Source organism: Chanodichthys erythropterus, chromosome 20 (assembly GCF_024489055.1).
Source record: "Chanodichthys erythropterus isolate Z2021 chromosome 20, ASM2448905v1, whole genome shotgun sequence".
Lineage (NCBI taxonomy): Eukaryota > Metazoa > Chordata > Actinopteri > Cypriniformes > Xenocyprididae > Chanodichthys > Chanodichthys erythropterus.
The window spans coordinates 6,369,293-6,383,728 of NC_090240.1; the positions used below are offsets into that span (position 1 = coordinate 6,369,293).

Here is a 14,436-nt window from a genome sequence, read left to right on the forward strand (position 1 = left end):
CCTCATCGTCATGGCAACAGTTCATGGCCAGGTTAGATTATGTCAAAGTTTGTTGGAAAATCATACCACACTGCTCAGACATTCCCCAACCCAACAAAAGGTGATTAAACATGTTCAGTTGGGTGAAAACAAACTCCGACCAATGGCAAAAGACGCCGACAGGGGTATCACATGGGTATCACACTAGCTGCGTCTCATTTCGGGGGCTGCGTCCTGATCCAACAAACTCCAACAGACGTGTTTGTTGCCGTTTGTTTGCATTTATCTGTGCGGTGTGAACTGGCCTTTAACTTTAGCCGCATTCGTTGTGGAACTTGCTAACTAGCACATTTTTAGGAAAGGCGATTTGCAAAGATTCATAAAAAAAAACTAGAACGTTACTCAAGTCTTCTGGAGGTACTGATCCATCCTTCAGGAACTTTTTAGCAAAACATAAACTTTTTAGCACAGACATAAATGCATATAGGTAACAAAAACAAAATGAACCCACTGCGTCATCAGCGGCTCAGTTGTCGAGAGTAAAGGACGACTGCTATGTTTATTCTTATATCCATTAACAAAACGCCTCAGTTGCTTAGGAGACATTCTTGTCTACACCTGCACGGTGTCGAAACAATGGCGGACTGTTTACAGCTCATTCAGCGTGGGTCTATGCTAAAACGGCAGTGTCCATCAAGATTCGTGGCAGGGGCCTATGCAAATTTACATCACTTTGCCAAGAATCTGTGAATGGCTTGATCTGACAAAGTACTTATGATATGTGGGGATTAAAAAAAAAAACACTGGGTGGATTTTTATCATTAGGGTGGTTGTGTAGACACATTTATGTCCAAACACCATGTAAAAGTGAATTTTGTATCTGATGTCCCCTTTAAAATACAATGTACAATGTAAAAAAAAAAAAAAAAATGTATGTTCACAATAAGTGCATTGTATCAAATTATTAATTTAAATGTTAGTACATAGTAGTTAAAGACACTTAATATAAAATAGGTATAAAATATTTGTATAATTATATTAAATAATTAAATTAAATCAAATTGTTGCTAAAATCAAGAAGTCAAAGCAGACTAAAGAATTTTAAAATAGTTAGGAAAGATGGTTTATTGAGGTGTTGTGAGAACAGCATAAAAGAATATCAGTTCAAGATCTTAACACTTAAAATAACAGGCTGAAATTCCTCAGAAAGTGTCAATAACGATTATATAACGATGATATTTATATATACCCTTTTCTCTGATTCAAATACAGTGGACCTCTCTGATATTCTGTCCTGCCTCTGAAACACATTCACGAAAGATTAATGAGCAAAAGAGAATAACTGCACACAGAAACAAAACTGTAAAGGAAAAAAAATAAAGGCATTTTAAATACATATTCAAAGTAAAATATTTAAAAAAGCTGAATGTTTTAATAAGCAATTACTGCTGGACCAGAATCTACCTATATATGATTGTGTTTTCACAGATTGTGATTCCTTACAGATGCTGTGAGTTTTAACAAAGCCAGACCTTCTGGAGCCCGACTGGATTCAGAGGGCCAGCATGTGCTATTGTTTTTAATACAGGCCCCTCCTCTTGACAGATGATGGTCATACTGGATGATTCAAGCCATTGAAAATCTCTCTCCCCATCTATTGGGATTGTCCTCTCACCTGTGTGACTCTGTCAAGCTGTGAGCGGATTTTGGTGAGCTCCTGTTTGCTGTCGTCCAGTCGAGACTTCAGCTTCTCATTCTCGGCCAGTGCATCCTCATACAGCTGATAAAGTGAAACAAACAAGAAGAGACTAAATTAGCATCTCCACTGGGAGCTGCTTTCCTGTCGCTGGTCAACAGAAGACCGTTAATGGTCTGCACTGGATAAACACAGAACGCTATTAACTATTAAAAGGGAACTACATTCACATTAAGATTATGTACTATTTTGATTTTACTATATTTGGATGTAAGATAAAAGTTAGACAGATACTGTAAGCAGGGTGTACGTCATATAACTTCTTTGTCTTTGGGGATAGTATATTAGGAATATTATCTTATATAATGAATGTCAATAAGTATTTTATTAATCAAACTTAACCTGACCTTCTTATAGTCCTTGCTGGCAGAGTCGTCGTCTGTTTTGCTCAAAGAGGCGAGTCTGTTCTCTCGGCGCGTGTAGGTGCTGGTCCGAGATGACAGTCGGTCTGACGGAGACTCCACACCACTGGAGTCTGACCTGCTCATAAATAACAATCAAGTAAGCAATTTTTATGAATTTATCTATCAATAAACAGAAGCAAATTAAAGAATAATGTTTTTAGACAAGGAACAGAGAAGCTTACCTTGATGCCCGTTCTTGCTACAAAGGAAAGAAAGAAAGAAAGAAAGAAAGAAAGAAAGAAAGAAAGAAAGAAAGAAAGAAAGAAAGAAAGAAAGAAAGAAAGAAAGAAAGAAAGAAAGAAAGAAAGAAAGAAAGAAAGAAAGAAAGAAAGAAAGAAAGAAAGAAAGAAAGAAAGAAAGAAAGAAAGAAAGAAAAAGAAAGAAAGAAAGAAAAAGTTAGATTAAATATGCTGAAGTTGCCATTTAACATAAGAAGGTGATAAACCTCATTATACTAACAAAAAAGTACCAGAACATACGGTAACACTTTAGGGTCCAATTCTCACTATTAACTAGTTGCTTATTAGCATGTATATTAGTAGGATATTGGCTGTTTATTATATCATATTAATGCCTTATTCTGTATGACCATATTCAACATCCTAATCTAATCCTACCCAATACCTAAACTTAACAACTACCTTACTAACCATTAATTGGAGCTTGTTACCCTGACCAAGATTTACCTCCCACACAACTCTGAGAATCCCCACCAGTTGATTGTCTACCATTCCCAGCAATAAGTTAAATGTTGAAATAGTGCTCACCACCTATTGGTACAAGAGACAGCTTCTAACATCTTGTCCTGTTTTTTTTTTTTTTTTTTTTTTTGAGCAGTAATTAGAGTCTATTGAGGTAAAAGTCATAATAGTTAATAGTAAGAAATGGAACCTAAATTTAAGTGTGAACAAAATATATTCATTTGTGTTTCGAAAATGAAAGAAAGTCTGTTGGGTTTGGAATTACATGAGGGTGAGTAAATGATAGAACTTGGTTAAACTTTATTTCTATGGTCCACTTTAGACATTCTACTAACTGCAAGTAACATTGCAACTACATGTCAACTTACTTTCATTAATTTGCAACTACATGTCAACAAACTCTAAGTAATTAGTAGACTGTGTGTTCGGATTTGTAGAATAAGATGTATTTGCAAAGTTACTTATAGTCAGTGAATGTCTTTTGGAGGAGCATGAAAATAAAGTGTTAGCAGATATTAAGAAGACAGTCTACTAATACTCTAATGACTGCTGTAAAACAGTTGTTCTAACTAACCCTTTTAAGTTAACTTTACTTAATGTCCAAGAATTTGTTGAATTTAAAACAATTTAGTAATCGGTACTGTTTGCTGTGCCTTTGTTACTCAGAGAACCCAAGTTAAAATTACTTGATGGTTTGAGTACAATTTTGTCAAGCAAAAAAAAAAAATAATAATAATAAAATAAAATAAAAAATTCAGGCTGGGCAAAAGGTTTTTGAGGTGGGGCAATTCTTAATAGATTTTTCACTTATTTCCTCCACTTCTGCAGTTATCTTACTGTAGTTGCATTGACTCATTTTCTCATAGTGATCTTGAATGTTCAATTATCAATACAACTAAAACTTTTGCTAGAACTTGGTAGGTTGACCATAAATTATTTCCTTTTTTTTTTTTTTTTTTTTTTTTTTCACCATTTTAGAGATAAGTGTTCCTTTTGGTTGATCACTTAGAACTTCATTTATTTTATTACAACTCTCTTCAAATCGATTTGAAAACAGTTATTTGTGGTTTCAAAGGTAGAGGCATATTAAATAGATTGCTTTTAAAAAGTTTAAATTGGCACTAAATCAATAACTATTTTAGACCATGTTGAATTTTGGTTTATTAGATTGTATAGCTAACATGTATTTCATAAACCCTATAATATTGTGAAACATCAAACTTTTAAGGTGGTTGGTTCCTCTCTATTGAGCCAGTGCCTTGCAATCAACCATGACATCAATATTCAATATGCAAAACACAACAAATGGTAACAGTTTTTTTTGTTTTTTTATTTTTGTTTTAATTAATAAGACCATTACAATTTTATTTGCTGTCATTGTTGGGGTAATACTGACACAAGACAGCAAATACAATTGTAAAATAGCCACAAACAGTAAAACAAAGCAATTACTTTATTCATGCCACAATGCACTCTGGGAGTACACTTCCTCCGATCACAGATATAAATGGTTTAAGTAGGATCAACTTGATACAATTAAGTTAAGCTTACTTAATTGAATTAAGGAAACAAGTTTGCCATATCACCCTGTAGCCCAAGACCGGTTGCCCACTGAAGCTAAGCAGGGCTGAGCCTGGTTAGTACCTGGATGGGAGACCTCCTGGGAAAACCAGGTAGCTGCTGGAAGAGGTGTTAGTAAGGCCAGCAGGGGGTGCTCACCCTGTGGTCTGTGTGGGTCCTAATGCCCCAGTATAGTGACGGGGACACCTGACTCTCTGTGGTCATTAAAAATCCCATGGCACTTCTCGTAAAGAGTAAGGGTGTAACCCCGGTGTCCTGGCCAAATTCCCTCCATAGGCCCATACTAATCATGGTTAATAATCATCTTAATAATCCCCATGCATTGAATTGGCTCTTTCACTCTCTCTCCTCTCCACCTTCAGCTGGTGTGTGGTGAGCGTACTGTGGCTGCCGTCGCATCATCCAAGTGGATGCTGCACACTGGTGGTGGATGAGGAGAGACCCCTGATATGATTGGAAAGCGCTTTGGGTGTACAGTTGTACATATGAAAGCGCTATATAAATGCCTCATTCATTCATTTATTCATTCATAATTGAATTAAGTAAACTGAACAAATTTGTTTTTACGGTATAGTTGACATTATTATTATTATTATTATTACAAAGTGCACTTTTTAAAAGTGTACTTAATGTGTTAAGAAACAGTCGTGAAAATTGACTCTCTTTAAGTTCACTTAAGTGGCCTTTTATTTCAGTAATACACTGTAAACCCTTGCGGTAAAAAAAAAAAGCCAAATTCTGACAGTAACATGAAACATACCACAGAAGGAAAAAAAAATGCATTCTGGGAAATATTTGTTGTTTTAGAGAAAATAGCCTACAGGAACATACTGTGATTAACAGCGCTCAAAGTCGACACTCAGAGGCTGTGTTCCAAATCCACACTATACCTTAATTCACTATTACCTACATTAGTTCACTAATATAGTCCACTTAGAGTGACTGAAAACAAGTGAATTAAGATACTGATAAACATCTTACAAGCAGAATCACTGAAGGACAGAGAAACAAGAACAGAAAAAAAAAGAGATTGGCAGAAACACAAGAACTACTGTCTTCCAGCCACGCTGAGTGTGAAACCAGTTTACAAATCAGTTTGACATTATTTCTTTCATAAATATAAAGTTCTTGTTGAGAATTAACAGATATGTAGATGCTGGTGTTTTATTTAGATGTTAATGTTTTATTTTAAATAATAATATTTTTAGTTATCATTATGGTGATCAATGTTTGCCCTGTTTGGACTTTAACACAGTTAAAGCAGCCAGAGAAGAGAAAGAGGAGAAAAAATGTGATGTTAACTTAAGTAAACTTAAGTAAACACTGGTCTCCATAATGGTGACATCAAAACAAACATTTTCAATTAAAAATCAACATCTAAACTTCTGTTAATTCTCAATAAGAACTTCTGTAGATGTATGACAGAAATAAAGTCAAACTGGTTAGTAATAGGTATAATAAGGTTTAATGGTTGGAAGTCAGTTGTAGTTTCCTGTGTTAAATGGTTAAAGGTGTAAGTTAAAAAGACACACCCACGAAATGTATTTTAACAGTAATAAACTGTATATTAAAAACAGTTATACTGGCAACACTGTTGCCAGTAGTTCACAGTAAAATTGAGTTTCGTGGGCCACCATTGTGCTGAAGAGTAGAGCCTGTGCTTCAGTCCAGGACAAGATTAAGAAACACTGATGTTATGCTGCATGTTGCTTTATTTAACAGGTAATAATACATCTATTTATTTATTTTTTATTTTTAGTGTACTGCAGTTGGCCGATTTAAGGCAGTCAGTTTCTGCAAATGAAATTAGTTAACTCAAGTTTTATTTTAGTGCATTTAGGGTATTTTTGCTGTAACATACTGTAAGTGTAAAGTACAGTAGATTACACTTAGTGTTGCCTGATCAGATCACAGTGATTGGGTGATACATAAACAGTACCTTGGTGTGCAAACAGAAGTTTTTAATTGTGATTGAATGTGATATAATTGAGCTGCAACAGCAGGTCAAACTGAGTCTGCTAAACTTCTTAGTCTGTCAATGGGAGTCTGTCATGCAAAAGCCTGGAGCAAGAGTATGATTCCATGCAGTTGCAAACTTGTGCATGTGTGTCTACATAAAAATGACATTATGTCACAAAATGTTTTTTTTTTTATTACACCCACTTCCTCTCAGTTAAAATCACACCAACTACAGTTAGCAATGACAGCACAACAGTTAATTTCAGGAGGTTTTGTTCTCTAATAAATGTTCTATTGTAAAAAATTGTTGCTAATTTTTATAAGATAAAGATTTATTTTCCTTGTACAAGCATATAAATCAGTTTGTATTTGATGGGAGCTAATCCTGTGGACAGTAAATCTTCTGAAAGAATATTTAATAGACTTCCATTTTGGTTACATGTTTGTACGTAGATACATATTGTAAACCACACCATCCAGCATCAGTGTTTAGATGACCTTTCATCCTAATTGAGTATGTGCATAGATGGTAAATGACTCATGTGAAGGTCTGACAGTCCAAGCAGAAACATCCATAACAAAGATGGGAGGCTACAAGCCACTCGTAATTTAAAGCAGTTAAACTACAGTCAAGCTGCTCGGCGGGTGCAGATTCCACGCGGGTCTGGTAATATGTTCTCTTTGCTTCAGATTTAAGGCTGTTGAGTCCAGAGAGAAAGCTAAAGGAGGAAAGGCAGAGAAAGATCTCTCTCTGTTCCTCTGCTAAAGACAGCACATCCTGTTTGGACACTGTGCAGCACACTTGATTATGCATCAGAGAGGAATAACAGTCCACTGTCTCCACTGTCTGAAGGGGACCTCTGAACAACACCAAAAAAGGACATGCAGAATCAGTCACTACAGCCAGACAAGGTTTGGCAGAGAAAAAGAAGAGCTTTTCATGTACTCACAAAACTAATTACAGTAAATGAGATCTGTTAAATGAGATTGTTCTGTGACTACAGGAACTTTGAGACACTTTTCACACTCTTATTAGTTTAATTTGTCCAGCAGTGTATAAGTACACAACCTCACCAGAGAATTGTCATTTTTGTATTTTTTTCCGACAGTCATGTTCATTCCTGAAAAAGAAGTGCACTTAATTGCATATCTATATTTTTAATGTACTTGCAGATAATATATTAATGAAATAAAACACCACATGAACTTAAAGAGAGTTCACTTTCATGACTATGTTTCTTAACAAACTTAACACTTTTTAAAAGTGCACTTTGTAGTAATGTCAAATTAAAAATACATTTCAAATCATCATGTTTTAATAAACTTTTGTTGTGCTTTAAATAAATACATTTACATTGATGTGTTGACTAACAGACTATAACATAATATTATAATAAACTGTACATTTACTAAATTTAAATGTACTAAATTGTAACTTAAGCATTACAAATGTGTAATTACAAATATATTTAAATACAGGACACCGTAAATGTTTGTCAGTACATTCAGCAGTACACTATATATATATAAAAAAAAAAAAAAGTAGATAGAAGTAATTATGAAATGACAAGGTAAAAAAATGAACTTAAGTCCTACTTAAAGGGATATTTCACCCAAAAATGAAAATTTGATGTATATCTGCTTACCCCCAGGGCATCCAAGATGTAGGTGACTTTGTTTCTTCAGTAGAACACAAAAGATGATTTTTAACTCCAACCGCTGCCGTCTGTCAGTCAAATAATGCGAGTGGATGGGAACTTGAATCAATAAGAGTCGAAAAGTCCAAATTAAACCCTGCGGCTCGTGATGACACATTGATGTCCTAAGACACGAAATGATCAGTTTGTGCGAGAAACCGAACAGTATTTATATAATTTTTTACCTCTAATACACCACTATGTCCAACTGCGTTCAGCACTCGCTTAGTGAGGTCTGATCGCACTCTGACAACGGCAGTGATGTCTCGCGCATATACTTCCACTGTCAGAACGCGATCAGACCTCACTGAACGAGTGCTGAACGCAGCTGGACATAATGGTGTTTTAGAGGTAAAAATGATATAAATACTGTTCGGTTTCTCACAAAAAACAATCGTTTAGTGTCTTAAGACATCAATGTGTCGTCACGAGCCACAGAGTTTAATTTGGATTTGTCTGTGCATGTTTTTTCGATTCTTATTGTTCAAGTTCCCATCCACTCGCATTATTTGACTGACAGACGGCAGCGGTTGGAGTTAAAAATCATAATTTGTGTTCTACTGAAGAAACAATGTCACCTACATCTTGGATGCGCTGAGGGTAAGCAGATAAACATCAAATTTTCATTTTTGGGTGAACTATCCCTCAAAAAGTTCAAAAGGTTCAGCTAAATGCATTTAATATATATTTAAAGTATAAACATTTTCAATTAACTGCAGATAACATGCAATTAAGTTCATTACATTCATCTTGCACTTAAGTATATTATTTTGAAGTATATTATTTACATAAGTACTCTTTTCAAAAGCATGCTAAAGTATACTTCTTTTCACAAGGGTTTGCATTACATCTCAAATAATGTCTACCAACATTCTATGATGAAAATGAACGTGGTTGAAATTACTACCAATTTATGTATCATAAATACACATAACTAAATAATATTTTAAGTTTTACTACAAAATTGGCTTGATTTAAATAGAAGCACAATAAAAGTGTTCACATCATGTGTCTCATATTCCATTTAAGCTCTGACATAATTGTCTCTTTGTTAACAATATACACTACTAATATGATGATTACTAAATTAATACATTAATAAAAATTTACTAATTGTTTGGATTAACATTTTATATGCAATGAGGTGGAAAATCTGAGGAGTTTATATTGTGATCGATCTTGAAGACATTCGCAATCTACTTTTCAAGTGAATCGTAGAGATTTTGATATTTTATATCCAAGTAATAATGTTAAAATATAGACTGCTTAATAGATGGCTGTGCTGACTGGCCAAATTATATTATGCGTCTTTCATGTGTGGTGATGCATTTGAAAAACAATTCAACAGCAGAAGGGCTGTGTAATGAATCAAATTTTAGTTTGAAAACCTGATAATCAAGATAAAATGATCATTGTGAGCAATTGTTCTTTTCCTTTAAAGCGATGTGCTTTCACCCCTCCTTAAAAGCCTAAACAACGTTCACATCAGTCAAATCATGTGACCATCATAAAATGCAGTCTACTGTAGGACATGCTTTATTTTAAAAAGAGTTATTAATAGCGCATTAAACTGCGAAAGAGACTGATCACCACATGCTTTCTTTGTGCGCGCTGCGAGACGGAGCGGAACACGGACGAGCAAAGTATACTTGGGGTTTCAGGCGTGTGCCTAAACGGTCAAATACACACAAAAATATGTAAAATCACGACATTCTTGGTGAGTATTTACATAAAGACAGTCAGTTATGTCTTAAGTGAATAAACAGTTGTGAAAGAAATCGGATGCATGTCATTGGTTTAGATCCATGCATTCCATCTTAAAGCCTAATGCAAACACCTGCTATTATAATATTGTTATATGAAATTTTGGGAAGATTGCCCACCCCTAATATGTAATAATACAAATTAAGTAAATTTGCAACTACATGTCAGATAGGCGTCATTACAGTATTAGTAGATTGTCTGCTTAAAACCCCTGAGCTGGCTGTCGCGCCTGCGATACCACCTTGCTTTTTTTCTTATTAGCGTGAAAGAGACTCAAAGTACGCGGTCAATTTTGGACATACAATTAAGAGTTATACACCATTTTAATCTGTGAAATGTCTTCTTTTTTATTTGTGTACACTCAGAGTAAAAACAACATGTTGTGTGTTTTGCAAAATAAAGACAACTGACATGATGCATGATCTGTCGTCTCTCTCTGAACAAAGTCCATTCTGATAGTCCTCAAAAAATGAACTGTGACATAGTGAATACTAATCACATCAAGCTTAGACAGTTTCATGTACTTTTCATCATTTTGAGATGCGGTGAGGAATAATTTTAAAAGGATTTGCCTCAGAGGAAGAGCATGACTAGTTTCAATTCAATTTCGAGGATCAACTTCATCAAGCCGATGATTGTGAATGGTAAGTTTTTTTATTCTTAATTAAGTAATTTTATTCTTTATACTAATTGCGATATAGTGTATGTGAATATTAAACTGCAAAAAGACTGTTTAAATATGAATCCTGTAAGTTTTGTGTGCATTAATGGGGCAGATCGATGTGCAGTTTCGTTTACTACACAATTTACATTAGTAAATTGCCATATTGGTATACTGCTATACTGAGATGAGTGAAATCAACTGAAATACATAATAAATACTGAAATAAAATGTGTTAGCAATGTATTAAACTGCACATTAACATTTAGCCTCTATAATATAAAAAATATATAATATATAAAATGCCATAGAGGTAATATGAATGTTTAGATGCTTTGCATCACAGAAATACATTATATTTTAAAGTATAACAAAATAGAAAAACATTATTTCAAATTGTGATAAAATTTCACAGTATTGCTGTTTTTTTCTGTATTTTTTGATCAAATAAATGCAGGCTTGATAAGCATGAGACTTCTTTCAAAAACATTATAAATAGTAATGCATCCAATCTTTTGACCAGTACTTAATTTAAAATATAGGCCTATACAAACTTTTTTTCACACGATGTGCAATAATATGTGCATGCATGAGATCACAAAAATCATGTTTTCTGTTAAGAGTGGACATTATATTAACATTAATACAATAGCTGATATGATCCTGTTATCAGCATGCTTACAGAGGGTTTTTCTTTTATCTCACAGATTTGAGAATTATAGTGACCAGATATTGGCCCGCATTGGACTGCATGCATATATACTGAGATCACTGACTGGATGCAGGAAAGTCTTTTATTCTTTTTCTATTTTTTTCTTCAGTGCAGAAACACCAAATGCCAGGTAAGTGAAGTTCACATATATCTTTGAACAGTATTTATTTCCAGGTATAACTGTGTACTCAAAATGTGTCTTTGACTCTCATTTATATAGTTACCAATATTTTAAATAAACTACAAACAAAAAAATGATATATTTCTTTTGTCATTGCATTCTTTCTTAGTTCACTCAGTCACATTCCTGACTGAATGGCTCATTATGCAGCTCTTTAGGGGCAGGGTCTTAATCTCCTTAGGTGTGAATCACAGCATTATTCATCAAGATTCACATCTCTTTGCATACAGCCTGTCTAAACAAAAAGTGTCTTAGACATTTAAAATCAAAACTGTTTATGCATCCAAGTAGGCAGAATGTTTTTTTTTTGTGGAGCTAAAATATACAGTTCCCAAAAGTCTTGTGAAAAAAATTTAGTATGTGTTTTGAGGAGACTGTCCTCAAAAAAAAAAAAAAAAAAACACCCTATAGGTAGTTTTTCAAACACCTCATTATAGTTACAGTACCTTTGTGTAAAGAAGGCGAGGGATGCAAGATACGAAGCATATACGAGTTTACTAGAAGAATAACAGGTAGCATACAGCATGCCATGATACATACAATAACCGACACAGGATGAACAGAACGGAGAGTTCAAATACACAGAGTAATCAGGGAGTTAAACAGGCACAGGAGGAAGTTAACTAATCAAGGACTAACGAGAACAGGTGCAGACAATACAGGACATATTGCTGACATTACGCCCCCCTCGGATAGGTGCGTCCTCACGCCGTGATGATGACAGAAGAGGGTGTGGAGAAGAGGCGGAGGCTTAGGTGGGGGGCGTGTAGCTGGTGACCACTGGTGATGGTGTGGAGGCGTCGGCGACACGATGGACCACGGTGGAGCAGAAGGTGGGAGGAGCCAGAGTGGAAACATGAGTGACGCGTAGAGTGAACTCCAGGGTCCGGACCACGGAGGCGGAACCGTGGTGCAGGTAGGAACCGGCTTAGAAGAGAGGGTGACGGACCAGGATGAACCCGAAGCGCTGGAAGCCTGGAGACCAGCCGCTGATTCCCGGGACTGAGGCATTGACGGGGATCTGGCTGACAGGGGCGACGATGTGGCGAGAACGGGCGATGGGGAAGCCAGAGGAAGGGAGGAGTCCGATGATGACGTAGGGGTGCAGGTTGTAGGCTTCGCCGGAACACCGGCAGTCCGTGTCAGCAGCTGGGCGTCGACCACCACAGGCCGACCTAGAGTTCCTATGGAGCCCAGCGGAGTCTCCTGGTAGACGAGCCGTGGCAGTGACCAGGGAGTGGCGAGGCAAGGTGCAGGTGACAGGTTGACAGGCTGAGGGGAAGGTGTGGGCCCGGAGGCCCGATACGTGGCCGGCGACTTTCTTTCACGCCGTGCTGGTGTTAGAGAGGACCGAGGCGAGGCAAGTAAGCCGCACGGAACTAGCGGCGGTGGCAGAGCCAAGGAGCTTGATGACGCCAGGGGAGCCGACGGATCCATGAAACTGTCCGAAACCAACGAAGGAGGTGTGGTCAGGATGTCAGGACTGGAAGAAGACAGAAGAAGGTCTCCGGACGGAACCGGTGAAGAGACTGAAGATACAAGGGTGGGAACTAGGGTGGGAATAGGATCCGCCAGCCACAGATCTATAAGGTCAATGTCCGCTCCTGGCTCTGCGATGGACTGACCTGCCTGCCGAAGCTCCGGCGCTTTGATCTTCTCCGGCTCCGGTACTAGAACAGCGTATGCCTCAGGCTCTTGAGTAATGAAAGGGAGTCCACCACTCCGGAGCGAAAAAGCTAGATACTCCAGCCACCGTCGATTTTCCGGGCAAAGAAGGAGGTGCAATGCAGGTGAGTCCAGCATCTTTAAATATACTCTTTTAGAGGGTCGGTTATTCTGTTACAGTACCTCTGTGTAAAGAAGGCGAGGGATGCAAGATACGAAGCATATACGAGTTTACTAGAAGAATAACAGGTAGCATACGGCGTGCCATGATACATACAATAACCGACACAGGATGAACAGAACGGAGAGTACAAATACACAGAGTAATCAGGGAGTTAAACAGGCACAGGAGGAAGTTAACTAATCAAGGACTAACGAGAACAGGTGCAGACAATACAGGACATATTGGTGACAATTATGACCTATATTTATGTTTTAAAGTCCTGCGCCCTCTAGCTGGCGTAAAAATAATGACAGTGTCGTTCTACATGTGTCGTCATGAAATGACGTATGACTGTCGTTACCAATCAAAATGCGTGTTCATTTAAATGCAACGTGTGGACTTTTTACACCATTTCTCCTATTTCCATTTAGCAAAACTCATTTTTTTTTTATTAACGACTACAAACACCCCATCCCTAAACCTACCCTAAGTGATTTATAGTGCATTTACACTTTATGAGCACACGTGTTCCCTGGGATCGAACCCACGATCGCATGATCACATCATTGCATATTGTTATTGCAATGCTCTGCCAATTGAGCTACACGAAATCCGAAATAGGACGCAGATAAAAGGGAACAATGCATTAAAATGAAAATGTCCTGTTGTCGATAGGGGCGCAACTTTAGTAAACACTCCTATGGGTCGTATTTCAGGGAAGTGACAAACGACCTACATAGTAGTATTGGTTGGAGAACATGATGGTTGAGGCCTTATTTCAGTGACTTTTTTTTTTTTTCCAAAAAAACATGCATATAAGTAATTCTCTCAAAAATACAAACATTTACATACAGTGGGTAAGGAAAGTATTCAGACCCCCTTAAATTTTTCGCTCTTTGTTATATTGCAGTCATTTGCTAAAATCATTTAAGTTCATTTTTTTCCTCAATGTACACACAGCACCCCATATTGACAGAAAAACACAGAATTGTTGACATTTTTGCAGATTTATTAAAAAAGAAAAACTGAAATATCACATGGTCCTAAGTATTCAGACCCTTTGCTGTGACACTCAGTCCAATCAGCTGTGTTTGATTATACTGATTGGACTTGATTAGGAAAGCCACACACCTGTCTATAAGACCTTACAGCTCACAGTGCATGTCAGAGCAAATGAGAATCATGAAGTCAAAGGAACTGCCTGAAGAGCTCA

The 14,436-nt window shown here is 36.7% G+C and overlaps 1 protein-coding gene across 3 annotated transcripts in view; it reads right to left on the reverse strand.

Annotated features, from left to right (window-relative positions):
* Positions 1–14,436, reverse strand: part of LOC137008984 (protein phosphatase 1 regulatory subunit 12B) — a 58,532-nt gene that overhangs the window by 15,737 nt on the left and 28,359 nt on the right. For all 3 annotated transcript variants that reach the window (XM_067370822.1, XM_067370823.1, XM_067370821.1), the window contains exons 2-5: positions 2,322–2,338; positions 2,083–2,215; positions 1,655–1,759; positions 1,229–1,279 (exon numbers count right to left, since the gene is read on the reverse strand). In XM_067370822.1, coding sequence (XP_067226923.1) covers positions 1,229–1,279; positions 1,655–1,759; positions 2,083–2,215; positions 2,322–2,338 — 306 coding nt within the window. The remainder of the gene's footprint in view (positions 1–1,228; positions 1,280–1,654; positions 1,760–2,082; positions 2,216–2,321; positions 2,339–14,436) is intronic.